Below are 17754 nucleotides of genomic sequence, written 5' to 3' on the forward strand. Positions count from 1 at the left end.
TGGATATATATTTTCTAGCTTAATTTCTAAAATTGACATCTCTTGGAGATGCTCTAAGTCACTGTGGCTTACATCCTTTCCCGGTTATGACAGCCTATAAGTCAAAATTTAAATTTCAAAATTTAATTTTAGACTTTTGTGGGTTTTTTGTTATGGTTTATTTACCACTTTTCCTTTTGAGTTGTTATGGACACGTTTATAAAAGTTTAGTAATAAATTATTTTTTATTTATAAAAACGTGTTTTTCCCCTAAAAAGCGAAACTACGAGAGGCTGAGTCCATCAAAAACCAAGCATGTCTGAGGTTCTCTCAAATTGTCTAACATCGTCATCTTTTTCTTATATTTATACTTATGAGCTAAAATTTAAAACTTTAACTTTAAATTTAGAATTAATTTGAAGTTTTTTCAAGTACTATATTTTGAGTCTTTCTTTTTAGATCGCTAAAACATATTTATAAAATTTTTATTCATAAATTATTTTTTGTTTACAAATATCCCGTTTGGTTTTTTTCTCTTAGAGAACAAACAATGACCCCTAAAACTTCGCCTCGCATCCTCTAACATTACAAAACAACGTTAGAGAAGCAAAGTGAGGGAAAATTTGCAGAGAACTGTTGCAGTTCCACACTACGATATTATGGTGAATCACGGTGGTAGAAAAATAATAAAGTTATTGTTTTATACCGTAGCACACCGCTTTAGTATAGAGATTTATATTTATTCATTCTAAAACGGACTGTTTAGATTCTTCCAATATCACGACACTATTTCTTCCTACATTCACCGTGCAAACTCAGAGGACGACATAGGGATTTAGAGTCATTCATCCCAAAACGGACCGTTGAGATTGATACTATTCTTTCATGCATTTACCGTGCAAACTCAGAGGAGGCAAAGCACTGAAACTCCTTATTGATACGTTTTCTGTCAAAACTCCTTATTGACTTTTCTGTCAGTGATTAATGTGGTTAGGAAATGAGATGGTGGTAGCACATGAATGCGCTTCCGTCCCAGGTCATTTCTTAACCGGAATTCCCTTTCTTATGATAGAATTGGAGCTGTCCGATGGGTTGTATGTTTTTCTTCAACTTTTTTTAGTCTCTATCACATCAAATATTTAAACACTAATTAGAAGTATTAAATATAGACTATAATAAGACTCATCTCATACTCTTGACTATTTCACGAGACGAATCTATTAAGCCTAATTAGTTCATGATTAACGATTGTGATGCTATAGTAAACATTTGCTAATTGTTAATTAATTAGGCTTTAAAAATTTGTCTAATAAAATAATCTTTATTTATATAATTAGTTTTGTTATCAGTCTATATTTAATACTTACAATTAACGTCTAAATATTTGATGTGATAAGTGATTGGATCCAAACGGCCCCTAAGTGCGGTATTTACAGCCGATTCTAAAACTTCCACAATCTTATGTACTGCCTCGATGCCAACCTGTTTTAGCAAACAAGGGCGCGCGCGCGCACACAGACACGCACATTTTTTTTCCTTGTGCACGTCCGTTGGACGCGAAGGGCGTTGAAAAAATTCGGCCGAGGCCCAGAAGAACCAAGCCACGACGCAATCCGGCGATGGAACAGCAGCCTGCCATATCTGGAAGAGAGAGGGGGCAAAAAAAAAAAGAGCAAAGCTCTCGCACAATCCGCCAAGATAGCTACTGTTGCTCTGTTTGCAATCCTACCGCTGCAGAAACCACCACCACCACCACGACGATCGCAACACACCATTGCTGGCCACGGACCACGATGGTGAAACCGAAACCGAAACTGAAACTGATCTGCGCAGCAGCAGCAACAACGACAACAAAAAGAAACAGCGCCCTCCAGTCCAGGCCGCATGCAGCGGCGATGGCGCGATCGGCTGCGCGTCGCCGCGGGGAAGCTTCCTCCCTCCGGAAAGGGAAGGCGAGCGCGGCGCGGGCGCGGGGACGCACGCACGTATACGACGCGGGGTTTGGACCTGCGCTGCGAGGAAGGGAAAGAGGGCGAAGTGGGTTGGGCAACTGTGGCCTCGCTCGTAGTGGAGGCGCCACTGCCTCTGCCTGCCTCATTACTGATTACAATCGTTGCTGTGCATATGTTAAAGCATCATTAATGTATATAGACTACTTTGGTCTATATAGATACAACCCATATAGATGGTCTTTTCTATTTTAATTTACACAGTGTATAAAGATAGCAATAGACACAAGGTCTTAGCTCTCGGAAGCAGTTTTTTAGCACACGGGTGTATGTACACTCGTTGCTTGCATGTCATCTAAATAGTCATCAAAAAATATGAAAAAATTTAATAAGATAGTTTAATATGAGTTATATCACTCCACCAACATGCAAGTTTAAATTCAACTTCTATGAGTTATAGCAAAAAAAACAAAAACAATTATGAATATGCGTATACTTATTTCAGTTTAGTTTGTTTTTTTTCTATAACTTGTAGAAGTTGAATTTAAACTTGTATGTTTGTGGATTGATATAACTCATATTAATCTATCTTGTCAAATTTTTTCATATTTTTAATGACTATTTAGATAGCATGTTAAAAACTGTTTCCCCTTAACTCTCTCACAAGAGAGAAGAGAGCTAATATATTTTAATCCATATAGATAGTACTTATAGCTAAAGGTAGCTCATCATATGTTACTTCATAATAAGGACCACTTTTGATGCATACTGTGATGTCACTGTGACTAATCCAGTCCGGGAGGACTTCTACGATCACCATGGTCATAAAAATTCAAAGTTGATGTGATTAACGAATAAACTATCAGCTTATTAAGCATGGTTAGTGATTCAGAAAGGATTAGCTGATGGGTGTATCCCAGTGATACTGCCATATCAACATGGTTAACCATATGGATTTAAGATGTTTAATTCGATCGCTTTTCTGCTTACAGCTTGCCGGGTCAATCAGCTTCTCGTGGTCGATTAACCGAAATCAGTTGACGAACAGTTGGCGGTTTTCTTTGACGGTGTGGCGGCAGTGCATTTGATCCTGACTCCTGTACTCTCTCCAGATCGGTCCACAGATTGACAGCTAAGCTAAACTTTTAGTACTCTACTACCTCCAAAATTTGACGGTTCAAAAGCTGAAGAACTGTCCAGTTTCTCATGCTGGTAGCAGTCGTACCGTCGTCCTGCCTCTGACTCCAACGCTGACTTCGAATTTACAAATGGCCAAATGGGCAGATCACCCTGGAAAAGCCATGATCAGATCACACTGTGGTGGTTTACGTACCTAATTCCGAGCCTAATAGTTGACGACCAAGTTTAACGGCTTGACCTGCTCGTCAAAGCCCATCTCGTCTTTGGACTTGGCATGTGCATAAGCTCCATTGCAGCTTTGCTCTCTTCGTGAGACATGCATGTGTTAGAATAGGTTTTGGGTTTGGATTTGGATTGGGATTGGGATTGGATTGTTAGGCGGCAGCTGGTTCAGGTAGAGGTTACAGTAATGGGAGACAAAGTTGCAGAGATTGCGACGTCGTTCTGTGTTCGTAGGATGGGGACTGACGGTGGATTTGGGGTAGTGCGTGGTTGCAGAGAAATTTGGCACGCTATGACCTACCGGCACATGAAAACTCGATCGGTTTTAGACGGAGCTGGTTATCAGTTTAGCGTCTTTGATTAACAAGTTGGAGAACTTTAGGAGGATAAAAATTATAATCCCCCGTTACGGTCTAGTTCTAGAATCACCATCGAAACCAAACACAAAAGAAAGATCTAAATCAAGGATAACACTGAGACATGATATTTGTTAGCGAAGTTCTGCTGCAACCTACTCTCAAAAATGCGTCATCAAGAAATCTTTCCTTCGCCTATACTACAACCATTGTGCGATTAAAATACATGTATCTCTATTTAAATGAGAGTCTATCATAATAGTTCAACTCTATTTTTGTTTTCAACATCTATGGTAACTTCAACTCCTAATTTATATCCGACTAAATACATATTCCATGTAAACTCTCACGCTCTTCAGTTTTAGACAGTTTTCTGAATCAATCTTAAAATTACGGAGAAGGTTGGCAACGTACATCAGATCAACTGTTGTCATATTTGAGAACAAAAAAAAATTTATAAATAATATTAAACTTAAAATAAATTATGATAAAAGAACCTTATAATCAACTCTAAATTTAAAATTTATAAGCAAAAGAAAAAACTGACAGGCACTATTACCAACAATTGACAGCAGGATGGTTAATTACTTGTTTCATGTTTTACATGGTTTGAGATATCTTTGACTTCATGTAATTCATTTTCATTTATTTGTTTTACTTTACCGAGGATCAAGACTGACGAGAGATCGATATTGACTTAGTTTTTTTTTGGCTAATTTAGTTGAGCATGGACAGAGATATCGACATGATGCACCTCAAAACGATATACTTTACCACTCCTCTCTGTCTCTGAACTTGTTGGTCATCCACGTGAAAAAAAGCCACCGTTTTTACCTAGCTGCCCGCCCATGTTTAGCATATCGGATCCTCATTCTCCGCGTCGTTTTCTCGAGATCATTCAGATCTGTAGAGCTTTCCATGGGAGCAGCCTCCTCTGTCGCCTCATGATTAAGATGCTGCTTGTGTAGTTGTGTGATGTCTTCGTCGTCTCAGCTCGTCTCCTGGCAGCTCTCTCTGCTATGTGTCGGTGCATCATTCTGTGTGGTTTTTAACCATTTACGCAGGTTAATTAATCTCCTATTTGGTTAGTTAATTTGCTTGCTTGTGTGAATTGATGTTAGGTAGGGAGGAAACATTAAGGTTATGTCCTCTTATTCAGATTATTTTTATTTATTTACTCGGCATTTTCGCACAAGTTTCCAGAACCGATAAAGAGGTATTTTTTTTAAAAAAAGTTTTCATAAAGAAGCACATCAACTCATCTTTCTAAAATATATTTTTAATTTTATAATAATTAATTACATTGATTATATCATTAAATAGCTATAAAAAACCTGAACATTTTTTATCTTTTATTAGAAAAAAATACAGCCTAACTAGATATAGAGGAGACAACGAAGTTTTCATAAAAGAGTGCATCGACTTATCTTTCTAAAATATATTTTTAATTTTATAGTAATTAATTACATTGATTATATCATTAAATAGTTATCATAAAAACTAAAACATCTTGTATCTTTTATTGGAAAATAATACTACCTCCATTTTATAATGTAAGATTTTCTAGCGTATCCTAAATTCATATAGATATCAATGAATCTAGACATATATATAAACAATATACATTGGTTAACAGATGAATCTAAGCATAGCTAAAACTTCTTACATTATGAAACGGAGGGAGCACCGTCTAACTGGATATAGTGGAGATAACGAAGGCTCATGAGTATTGGATAAATGCTTTTGCAGGTTATGGAGAGCTATACTGGGTATATAATATACTCCAGTTATATGTATATAAACGGTGTGCATTTGAAGATTTCACATTACTTGTAGTGCTACGCGGCTATGTCACGAGGATTTCAATGACAGCATTTAGATTATCATGAAGTTTCCAAATTATTCTTCTTTCTTTTCTTCTTACAGGTTTGACAGGGTCAGCGAAGTTTCAGTAAATATTTGTATTTTTTTTCCTACTATTGTCAAGAGACCCATTGAGCCATGGCCACTGAAATATAAATACGGCAATCCAAATAATTTAGAGCAATTTTATAGTACTTGATAAGTTACATGAGGTATCACTTTTTTATGTAAATTTTGGTATCTCTCGGTATCTTAGATACTAGGAGGTAATAAATTCTACACTAAAATTTTGATACATCTCGGTATCTACTCAAGTATTATAAAATTACTCAATAATTTATAGTTAACTTTTTTTGGTAAGTGTATTTCAACTGTTTAATAAAGATAAGGCAGAATCAACGTATACTGAAAAAAATACTCCAAAGTCAGCTCTAAGACTTTAAAATATAAATTTTAGATATAATTCGCAAGAGCACAGCGACATGCTATGTGGCTTGCAGTGCATTCCAGAAATTGGGACTGTGCTTTGGCATATGAAAAAAAACGCTCTCTCATCACGATCCAACGCTGATCCTGCAGGCTCATGATCGATTATTTGTTTATGAATTTTGTTACTGTACAGGAGTGGTATGACAGGCATCTGTAAAGGGTTTCATTTTTCTTTTGCTTATACTTATAAACTAAAATTTAAATTTAAATTTTAAATATGAAGTTAAATTAAGATATTTTTATCGTAGTTTATTTTTCAATCTTTGCACTTAGATCATAAAAACACACGTATAAAAATTTCATTTGTAAATTATTTTTTTTTACAAATACATGTCGTTTGGCTTTGATTGGCTTTGATGACCAAGCATCATGCGCTAACACGTGGCACGTTCTTACAGGGGCCCCATCTACAGCTAATGTGCAGTATTCCCTTCTCCCTCACCATCACCGACAAAATGCTAATGATCGCTTGAATGTTAAGAACACAGGAAGAAATTAAACCGGTGGAAAACGTATAATGTGGTGCTCCTACTCAGTACAATTGTAGGCAATAAGTAAAAAAAACGTGTGGAAAAAACAAATCATTTAGGGCGTCCTTGATCTTAGAAAAAACATAATCATTTTGTAGGATTTAAATCCTATAATAAAATTTCATGTTTGGTACTTTGAAACAGAGAATTGAGACTACAACTATCTTTTAAAATTTCTATGGAATATTTCAAACCAACGAGATTTTAGAGAAAATTTAGCAGAGTTTTTAACCACATGGATTTTTCTAGGAGTATATCGCTCTCCTCTGATTCTCATGCTTTTCCCGTATTCCTTTTTTATTGTATGTTTTAATTGTTTGTTTGACAGTTATATTGATGTCAAAATCCTATGTTTCAAGGGCTCCTTACTAGGAACAAACTTCATCCAAACTTCAAACTGAAATGTATAACATAACTTTTCCAAATCTTAATAAAAATCGGTTGGCATTGTTTTTGGCCAACCCACTAGAAAATATTTTCTCCAGGTTTTAATATTTTGCATGGTTAACCTTCAGGATATACATTTAATCACTCGTTTTGTTTAAAATTATGTAAACATGCAAATATACCAGTATCTTTAATAATAAAATAAATCATAACAAAATAAAAAAATATTATGTGATTTAAAATAAGATGAATGATTAAACATATTTAACAAGATAACGATATCCAACATTAACAACTATTTAGACTACCTAACATAACTTCATTTGTGGTGCTCATTATTCTAGTTAACACAAGTGCCACTCTTTATCGGATGGTCTCAATCTCCATTAAACAACTCTCCATGAGGTAAACATGTAAAAGTCATAACAATCCTATTGCTAGGCATGATTAATTATCCTCTTTAGTAGTATCACACGCAATTTTTTACTCTGAAATAGCATACGCGCTAAAGCTAGGTGTATTAAAAAAAATGCCAATACGCCAGTAATCACAGCGTCACGCAAAGTAGCATTTAACCACTTCCTTGATCACGCATCCATTCCAAAATCTCGAACTTGTAAGAGAAGTCAGAATACCTTAGCAGTTAACAACCCCGTGCTCCCTCCGTCCCTAAATACGTTTGACGTCGTTGAATTTTTTATTCACGTTTAACTATTCGTTTTATTTAAAATTTACATAAACATTAATTACTTTTATATCATTTTATTTATTATTAAATATACTTTTATACACATATATAACTTTACATTTTTTTAAAAAATTAAATAAGATAAATAGTTAAACATGTAAAAAAAACATGTAAAAAGTCAACGGCGTTAAATATTCAGGGAGATAGTATTTAGGGTGAAAAGAGGATGCGTATCCATAGCCAGCGATAGCACCATCTACTCTGATATATGCGAGAGAGTAAAGTGATTCGGGATATTATTGTTATGGTGTAATTCAAATTGTTTATAAATAATATGTTGCTCCGTCATGTTAAAAATATTTATAAGATTTAATTAAACTTTTAAAATTCTGATCATTCATAATTTCTTAAATGATTAGTTTAATTACAAAGTAAACTAAATGATAAGTATATACTCTCCTCAGAAAAATACTACTATCAACTATCATAAACTTATTATATTTTATAAATTTATTAACATAAAATTATTTGTTAAAATCTTAGAAGTTATCTGAAACGACAAATCTTAGAAGTAATTTTTATAACCGAGACACCGTTAAACTTGCTCTTCCTACCAATACTGGTCACATGTCTGAACACGCTTTCTTCGGTCCTAACACTCCAAGCCTTTGACAGTTTGACCCGAGTTTGACGCGCCTCCTCTCCACGCGCCGCGCCGTATATAAAAACGCGCCCGCCCGCCCGCGCTCTCACACACGACACGGGAACACGAGAGCATTTTGGACAAGCAAATGAAGCGAAAGATGTCGCGGACTCCTCTCATCGTCTTGCTGCTGGTCTGCGCGGCGGCGGCGGCGGCCCTGCCGGAGTACAGGGAGGCGCCGCACTTCACCAACTCGGCGGCGGCGCAGTGCCCGACGCCGCTGCCGGCGACGGACGCGGACGCGGCGTGCTCGCCGCACGCGGCGGTGCACGTGGCCATGACGCTGGACGCGTCCTACCTGAGGGGGACCATGGCCGCGGTGCTCTCCGTGCTGCGCCACGCCTCCTGCCCGGAGTCCGTCCACTTCCACTTCCTCGCCGCGGCCGGCGGCGCGTCGGGCTCCGGCTCCTCCTCGGACGCGGTGCGGGAGCTGAGGGACACCGTCCGCGCGTCGTTCCCGTCGCTGGCGTTCCGGGTGTACCCGTTCGACGAGTCCCGCGTCTCCGGGCTCATCTCCACCTCCATCCGCGGCGCGCTCGACCGCCCGCTCAACTACGCCCGCTCCTACCTCGCCTCCACGCTCCCCTCATGCGTCCGCCGCGTCGTCTACCTCGACTCCGACGTCGTCCTCACCGACGACATCGCCGCGCTCGCCGCGACGCCGCTCCCGGGGGAGACGGCCGTCGCGGCGCCCGAGTACTGCGGCGCCAACTTCACCGCCTACTTCACGCCGGGATTCTGGGGTAGCCCCGCGCTGTCGGAGACGTTCGCCGGGCGGCGCGCCTGCTACTTCAACACGGGGGTGATGGTGCTCGACCTGTCGCGGTGGCGGCGCGCCGGCTACACGGCGCAGATCGAGGAGTGGATGGAGCTCCAGAAGCGGGTGCGCATCTACGAGCTGGGCTCGCTCCCGCCGTTCCTCCTCGTGTTCGCCGGCCGCATCGCCGCGGTCGACCACCGCTGGAACCAGCACGGCCTCGGCGGCGACAACTACCGCGGCCTCTGCCGCGGCCTGCACGCCGGCGCCGTCAGCCTGCTGCACTGGAGCGGCAAGGGGAAGCCGTGGGACAGGCTCGATGCCGGGAGGCCGTGCCCGCTCGACGCCGTCTGGTCCAAGTACGACCTGCTCCGGCCGGCCGCCGGGATCGAGAGCTCGTGATCAACTGAGCGTTCGCCTCTTTTTTTTCTTGGTCGGATTAGAAGCCATGTGTTCGTTCTTTAGTTTGCTTTTAGATGTTCATATGTCATCAGAATGTTTATACCAAGTGTACATATTTGGTTTAGAGGAATAAACAGAGACGATGAGAACTTTTTTTGATCCAAAGTTCTGAGTTTTTAAATTCAAATTTCTGTAACTTTTGTGCCTTGTGCGTGTTGTTTTCGTTTGGCATGTATGCATTGTTGTTGTTTTTTTCTAAAAAAAATTATAATTTTGTCTATATTTCTCCAAGCTAAGCTAAGCTAACGGTAAATAATTAATGGCTGGTGGTATAACAGGGTAAGATAAAATCTCTCAGTTGCCTACTTGCCTGATCTTTAACCATGTTGCTTGTGCATATATATGTTTATTGAAACATTTGTCTCATTGTTTTCAATCAATTTGGCCAGTTTTTAATCACGAAAATTGCGAGTTTTTTTTTCTTTAATGAAAGCCTATGTTCTTTTATGCCTCCACTGATTCTGGGCTTGATTAGTGGTGAAGGCTCGTTTTTAGCATAACGAGTGAGAGTGATTGTCGGATCAGCTGATGCGACGGTGCCCCCTTGCCATTTTTCTTTTGGGGCTCTGCTTTGCTTTATCTTTATGCTCCCACGCCAAGTTATTTATTTACATCCACTCACACTTTATTAGCTTAGATATAATTAGATTTGGAACAGCATCCATCTGCCCACCGTGGATTTCAGAACCAATAAAATTAGAGAAAATGTGAGTTGTAAAAGGATGATTAATTTAGTGCAGCGCTTTTATTAATTGTGATGTTTGCTTTAGTGCATTTGAATAATTTAAATATTCTTGTCTTACAACCTGTCTAGTTGTCATGGCCTGACAATAATTGAATAGCTTCGATTTGTTCCATAAATTAAAATTTTGCCTCAAACTAACTAGTTATATAACCCAATAATAAACTAGTCCACTGTCTGCCGATGCAAACTTGTACATGAAAAAAATGCAATATAAAGTTTATGTTTTCAGATTAATTTGGTTCTAGTTTCATAGTGCGTTTGACAAATTTTAATCTTCTCCATTTTGCTTTACTACTTATTACGGCTATAAATTCAGAAGAATCTTTTGTTTAGTTATCACCTTACAGTTTGTCCAGTTGCCACGGCTCGCTAACTAGCTACTACCTTCGTTTCATATTATAAAATATTTTAGTCTTGTCTAAATTCATTAATATATATATATATGTAGATTCATTAGCATCCATATGAATCTAGGTAAGACTAAAAAGTTTTGTATTATAAAACGGAGGGAGTGGTAACTAAACTTCTTTAGCGTGTTCAAAACATGTTAAAATTACTGAGTGAATTAATTGCACGTTAAACCATGTATTATTAGCTTATTACAGATATTTCAATTTAGACTGAATTTTCACTCTAGCCTAGAGATTATTGTGCTCCTTACACATTGCACTGTAAAAGGCTGGATATGAGATAAAAGACTTTCATATCAATATAATTAAGGAGGGGTGAGGCTCAAACCTGGACCGGCTAGCCCACACCTTATGGTGCTAGCCGGAAGACCCCCATGTCTTTCTCACACACATTGCACTATCTTCTCAATGTGGTGCGGTTATAGCTATAATTCAAGCCTATGACATCGGTAGAGCTCGAATTTGAACTGGGCTTGTCTAGAGCTTAAAGGCTCGGGTCATTCCGTTGGTAGGAACGCAAAACCACAATGATAGGAAAAACTCTGGAATTGGATAAGATTGCATATGAAAAATACGAAATTGAAAAATACGGGAATAATATGACAAAAGTTGTCTAGAACATATGAATAGAGCAAAATACAGGATTTTTGCTATTTGAGTATAAAATATAGTTTTATTGTTTGATGAGTGTGATATGCCCATTTGAAGCCAAGTGCATTGATTTGTCTTCGACTTTTGAAAGGAAAAAATTCTTCACCTTTTATATTCCCGATTCCCTCCAGCCTGGAAAGGGTGAACAATACTCCAATTCTTAAGATTGAATCCTCCAATTTTTCTCTAAAATTCCTACGGTCCGAAGAAGCCTAAAATCTTGACATAGATCGAACCGCTGGTGGCTCAAGCACCAGCGTGGCATTACTGTAAGTACAGCTCGAGCTCTATCTAGCACAGGTCTATTGGAGTGGGCAAATTGAAACTTATATATGTATATATGCACCAAGTCAATCTAAAATTCTAAACAATAAGATAGTTATAACTTTTTTCTCTTTATCTTATTGATACTTATATCTTATATTTAAGAGGAAAAAGTACGAATTATCCACCTGAACTATCGTGGTCGGCCGAATTACCCCCTAAACCCGAAAACCAGACATCTTTCACCCTAAACTTTCAATACTGGGCAAATTACCCCCCTCGACCCAATCCAAGGTGGTTTTGTCCTACGTGGCGTACACGTGGCAGCCCAGTCAGCATTTTCTTTTTTAAACCATGGGGCCCACATGTCATACCCTCCCTCTTCCTCTCCCTCTCTCCTCCTTCTCCTTCTCCCTCTCTCGGGTGAACAGGCGAGGGCGGCGCACGGGGACGACCAGGCGGCGGGTGGGCGCTCAGCGCCGCGTGGGGACGGCCGGACGGCGAGCGGACGACTACGCGCGTGGGGATGACCGGATGGCGGGCGGATGCCCGCGCCACAACGAGCAGCAAGATAGGGTGGCGGCAAAGCGGAGGAAGGCGGTCATGGCAGGCGGGGATGGCCGGACGGCGAGAGGACGCGGGCGAACGGACGACGAGAGGGCACGGGCCAGTGGACGGCGGGCAAAGGATGCCGGCGGCGACAAAGCAGAGGACTCGCCGGCGGCGGGGATGAAGCGGAGGATGGCAGCGGCGGGTGGCGCCATCGATCTCGGCGCGCGGGGACGAGGACGAGGGCAGGTGGGGGCGAGGACGGTAGACGGCGGCGCGCGGGAGGGAGGACGGCAGACGGCGGCACCGCTGACACTGGAGTCGACCCGCTGCCCCCGTGCGACGCCGACCGCCCACCCGCCATCCGGCCGTCCCCGGGCGGCGCCGAGCGCCCGCCGCCGTCGCCCTATTCGCCCGAGAGAGAGGAGGAGGGAGGGAGAGGGCCGGAGAGGGAGGGTATGACATGTGGGCCCCACGGTTAAAAAAAAGAAAATGCTGACAGGGCTGCCACGTGTACGCCACGTAGGACAAAACCGCCTTGGATTGGGTTGAGGGGGGTAATTTGCCCAGTATTGAAAGTTTGGGGTGAAAGATGTCTGGTTTTTCGGTTTAGGGGGTAATTCGACCGACCGCGATAGTTCAGGGGGTAATTCGTATTTTTTCCTATTTAAAGAACGAGTGAAGTATTATAATAGAGCGAAACAGAGGGAGTAGCACGCATCATACCCGCACATCCGCTTCCCTCTATCTTCCCGCTCCCGCTCTCATCCTAATGTTAAATAAAAAAAAATACACCACCTATGACAAAAAAAAAATTCAATCCACTTCCCCTTCTCCTCCCCCCACTGCCTTTTTCTTTTCTTTCAGGCCAGTTCCTGATTGGCGATGAAAAAGGGTTTGTGTCCATGCTGATCCGGACACTGTTCCCGGCTTGGAACCGACGTGACTGCGTCGCCGGTCGAGTTGGTGAGAATCCAAAATCGCTTGCAGCAGCTACTCCAGGCCGTGCCGGGGTGGCCCGGTGCAGCCGGCCGTTCGGCCTGCACTTTTGGAGGCCACAAACCAGATGAGATCGAGCAGTGCCCAGCTAGCATATTTACCAGTCTAGCCAGCCTATCATCGGCGATCTTTCCCGATTTGATTTGCGGTGGCATCTCCACTCGATCGATCTCCTCCTCCCTCCCATCGATATATCTTTTTCTTCCTCGTGCAATCAAGCTTGTAGGAATACATATTATTAGGTCTGCCTAGTGATAAAAACTATTTAAAAATTTTAATTTCATCGATCAAATCTGATCACTGTTGTTGGATGATAATCTAAAGGCGTGCACGCAAGTCAAAAGGCTCATACACGCCCTTCCCCAACCCCTATGCATTATGCACATGTTTGACAGAAGAAAAAAAATAATCAAACGTTTGATCAATAGCACAAGTACATATTATTCTGTCTCTACGGTAGGAGTACATCGCAACTTTAGAATGAATTAAGCACGACAGTCTCGCAGCTAGGGGTGTAAGTGGGTTGGCCTGCGAACCCGCATATAGATCAACTAAGTGAGTAATCTAGTAGACAACCAGCTTAATTGGCTTATAAACGAGTTGTTAGGCCGGTACACATACACCCTTACTCACAGCGGCTGGACTTTGCTTGGCTTTAGAACGGCACCATGATGATCGACGAGCGGCGATGTTGTGCCATTATATTAATGTTGTTATAGTCATTGGCATTTATATTTTTTACGAATTATACACGTTTATGTTTACAGTGACTATATTACAGATTTACAGTAGAGTATGTGAATTCTGATCAACACTTCTGCATGCCGTTGCCCGGCTCGTCTCGCTCGCCACCACCTAGGACGGTTCACCGTTGTTGTGTGCAAGCAGAGTCGTCATCGTCGTCTTGCTAGTGCCGGAAATAGCGGCGATTGTTTAAGTTTTTCACGTAAAAGGTCAAACGCCATATTTACAATTATAAATAATTTACAAACAAAAATTTTATATATATATATTATTAGTGCTCTAAAAACCTACGCCGGAAAATAAACTGTAGTGTAAAAACCTCAAGATCAACTTTAAATTGAAGACTAAAAATTTAAAATTTTACTTATAAGTATAAGCAAAAGCTTTTAAAATTTTACTTATAAATATAAGAAAAACGAAACGAAAAGACACAGTGGTTTTGCATGCATGTCAGGGTTCTTCAAACTGCAGGTTACCGTAAGTTTAATTCTGTTGTGTGATCAGTTGAATCTCTGTGTTCCATGTCGTATTAATCTAGTTGATTTGGACTTAATTTTGTGCATTCCACTCGATGTGGGAGGATTGAAATAAGGGTTATGCTACCTCTGTTCCAACATATACGCAAATTCGACTATGTGATTGGACAAAGTGAAATATAAAGGGTTTTAGTTGTACACCTAAATAAGCATTTGTTTAGATTAGATACATTGTTGAAATCATTTATAATTTAAAATGAGGAGGCATTACCTTAATTTGTGCATGTAGGTGCCGCTGCCGGAATGTGTATTCGATTTATCTTGACAACTAAAAAGGCTGTAGCTAGGTCTTTCTGCGTGCAGTTTACTGGTTTATTTATCACTGAAATATTAGATGCAGTATGTATAATTGGGCTGTTACTGTAAACATGATTAAAGATAACAATAAGATGCACACTTTTTTGTCAAAAGAAAAGGTGCATGCATTACTTTTCTTTGCACGATCGATGTATATGCGTTGCGTTCTTTTTAACCTTTTGAGATTGAAAGAGATACATGCAGTGTTTATTGGGTGTCACATTTGTGAGATGTGAGAGTTCTATCTTGCAAGTTGTCAAGTGCGTACGTACGTACGTATATGGTATATGAATTATGATGATGAGTGAGCACAGAAGATTCGACTACGTTCATGGGTTCTTTTTTTCTTTCATGTCAGGTTATTTTCTGTTGGGCTCCATTGTGGCAGATCTACTAAATCCAATGAGGCCCATTAGTAGGCCCTGCGGCAGGAGCAGCAGGACAATCTATCACAGTCGGAAAAAGTCCATTTTACGTACCTGCAGTAAGGCCTGAATTTGAACCGCACAAAACCGGGATTCGACTGGTTCGTTGGCAAACGCTTGCTCCTTCGCCGCTGCATTGGTCCTTTGGTGCGAAGCCCTCGCTTACATTTCTCCATGTATGGTCCTTCTAATAATGAAGTCTTGCCAAAACCCTTCACCCATCTTGCCATGTTTTGTACTTGTTGCTTTGCATCGCAATGAAACCAATTGTGTTTATCTTTTTATCTTCATTAGACTAATCTGCTTATCAACTCAATAATTATATTAGTCCCTTAATCATTTGCCATGGAATCCATCGTTAAAAAAACTACACTTTCACCGTCCCTTAATCATCATGCTCGCTGCTAGAGATACACATCACCACACTATGCATTGGAGGTCAAGTGAGATGCTTAACAACATGATTAAGCTAGTGCTTAGCTTAATCATGTACACGTCACTAAGCATTATGTATTGGAGGTGCCTAACAGCCCAAATGCGGTTATCGTTGCTCTTCCCTTACGCTTTTTCCTCAACTCTGACGGGGAGGAGCGTGGGTGAGGCGGATAGTGCCGGTGCTTCGACAACTTCTCCCCACGGTGGCGTCAGTTGTCCTACTCAGACAAGGCACAGAGATACGCTTCCCATCCTACTCTAGCAACGCGTAGGGAAAAAGAATGACAAGCAATACACATGAGGGTAACGTGTTATTTTTAATGGTGCTAATTTCTGCATAAATATAATTGGCCTAATCACTCAAAAAGTGAAAAATTAACAAGTAGGGCAACGAAATACTCCCCCCGTCCTGAAAAGAAGTTATTTCTACCATCAACTTTTTATCCTAATTGAAGTTATTTCTCCAAATACCTCATCGTTCAACTGATCGCAACAATTCTCCATTTATTTTTCTCACCTACATTCACTTCTCAACCAATCATAATATTTCTTCAATCATTCTCACGTACTTTCTTAATCCCTATGCCTATCTCTAGAAATGATTATATTTTAGGACTAGGGTAGGTGGCGTTTCAATGGTTGCATTATTGAAGATCAACGATAAGAGTGGCGTATTGTAAATTTTCTCACCAAACTCTCCCTTACTCCGATAACTTTACAACAATGGACTCCACCTACGACACGATTCACACAACTATGATATTTATAGAAGTATGATAACGACAAATCATCCACTTGAAACAAAATTTGTGGGGCTACATTAAAAATGTGACACCAACAACTACAGTTAGAAGAAAACTATGGTGGATTAGTAGGAGGGAGTCGAGTGAACGATGGATATTGGAGATGGACGAGGGAGATAAACACGAAGATGATTTGTAACCACAAAATTATTAAATGCCATGACTCTATATATTTTCTTTACCTAGTAATTATATCATTCACTCCCCATGTTTTCTTTGTATTTTTTATTTTAAAAGCCTTTTAATAAATAATTCTATTACTAAATCTTCTAGGTAAATATTTTACCATGTGAAACTTTTGGCCACGCCACCCCATCTGTCGTGACAAAATAACACTGTCACACTACGTAATTGTCCGTGCCAAAGAGGCGTTGTGGCAAAAAAATGTTTAGACGGTGAATTTTTGTCAGAAGTTTAGTAATAAAATTATTTATTAAAAAGATTTTAAAAAATAAAAAATTGCTTTCTTTCATTGATGGTAAGGCACCACTTTAAAACAATTTAGAAAATAAACCAATTTTATAAGTATACACTATTAAATTTTATATACCCAAGAAGTTTAATTGGTTATATATACTTCTTGAGGATTGCTGCAGGATGGTATTTCGTCCAAACGGAATACATAAACAGAACGAAACAAAAAACCGCATCCACGCATCCGCCCACCTCCACCTGTTGTCACATGCCGGCCTCCTCTATGTGTCCACCCACCTCCATACGTCATCGTGTTGTGTGACGCCACGCCGCGCTTTCCCCGCCACATGCCGCACACCCCCACGCTCCGGTGCACCCCGCATCGCCGTGCGTAGCTGGTACCAGATAATACCAATTGGTATATCATGGCGCCGCATGATAAGGACAGCTCAAAGGATGAAGGGTACCACATGATACTAAGTGATATCAGGCAATATCATATGGTTCCCTGGCCAAGTTGACGATAAGAAGGGAAGAACGGCAAGGGACCGCTGCGAGCGATGGGGCATCAGCGATGCAGGGCTCGATACCGACTGTCGCGGCGAGTTGGCATAGGGTAGGACAGTGGTGACGCCGACGTCCCGTGGCACACGGGGCACGGGGACGGTCGGGGCACGAGGGTGCGAGGCGGCTGGTGGTGACGTGCGGTCGACGCGGCAGCGACGGTGACATAGTTATATGGTGAGAGATAAGGATGAGAGAAAGTGGGTTGTGAAGCATGCATAGTTTTTTAATGACAATACCGTAGATTTTCTGATACTTGTTTAGTAAAATATGTGTGCTAAATTTTGATTCGAGAAACTAGAAATGCGTTGGCATTTACGACGAATTACGGCCTTCGAGTCGGGCGACGGCGGCGAATCAGCGTGATCTCATCCAGACGGCGTCGGCGTCTCC

The 17754-nt window shown here is 40.9% G+C and overlaps 1 protein-coding gene across 1 annotated transcript; it reads left to right on the forward strand.

Annotated features, from left to right (window-relative positions):
- The first annotated feature begins 8370 nt into the window (after window positions 1-8370).
- On the forward strand, window positions 8371-9626 carry LOC102717145 (probable galacturonosyltransferase-like 1). The gene has a single exon (XM_040522201.1). The coding sequence runs from the start codon at window positions 8395-8397 to the stop codon at window positions 9463-9465; it is 1071 nt and encodes a 356-aa protein (XP_040378135.1). The 5' UTR covers window positions 8371-8394; the 3' UTR covers window positions 9466-9626.
- Window positions 9627-17754: the final 8128 nt, after the last annotated feature.

Source organism: Oryza brachyantha, chromosome 3, assembly GCF_000231095.2.
Source record: "Oryza brachyantha chromosome 3, ObraRS2, whole genome shotgun sequence".
NCBI classification, from domain to species: Eukaryota; Viridiplantae; Streptophyta; class Magnoliopsida; order Poales; family Poaceae; genus Oryza; species Oryza brachyantha.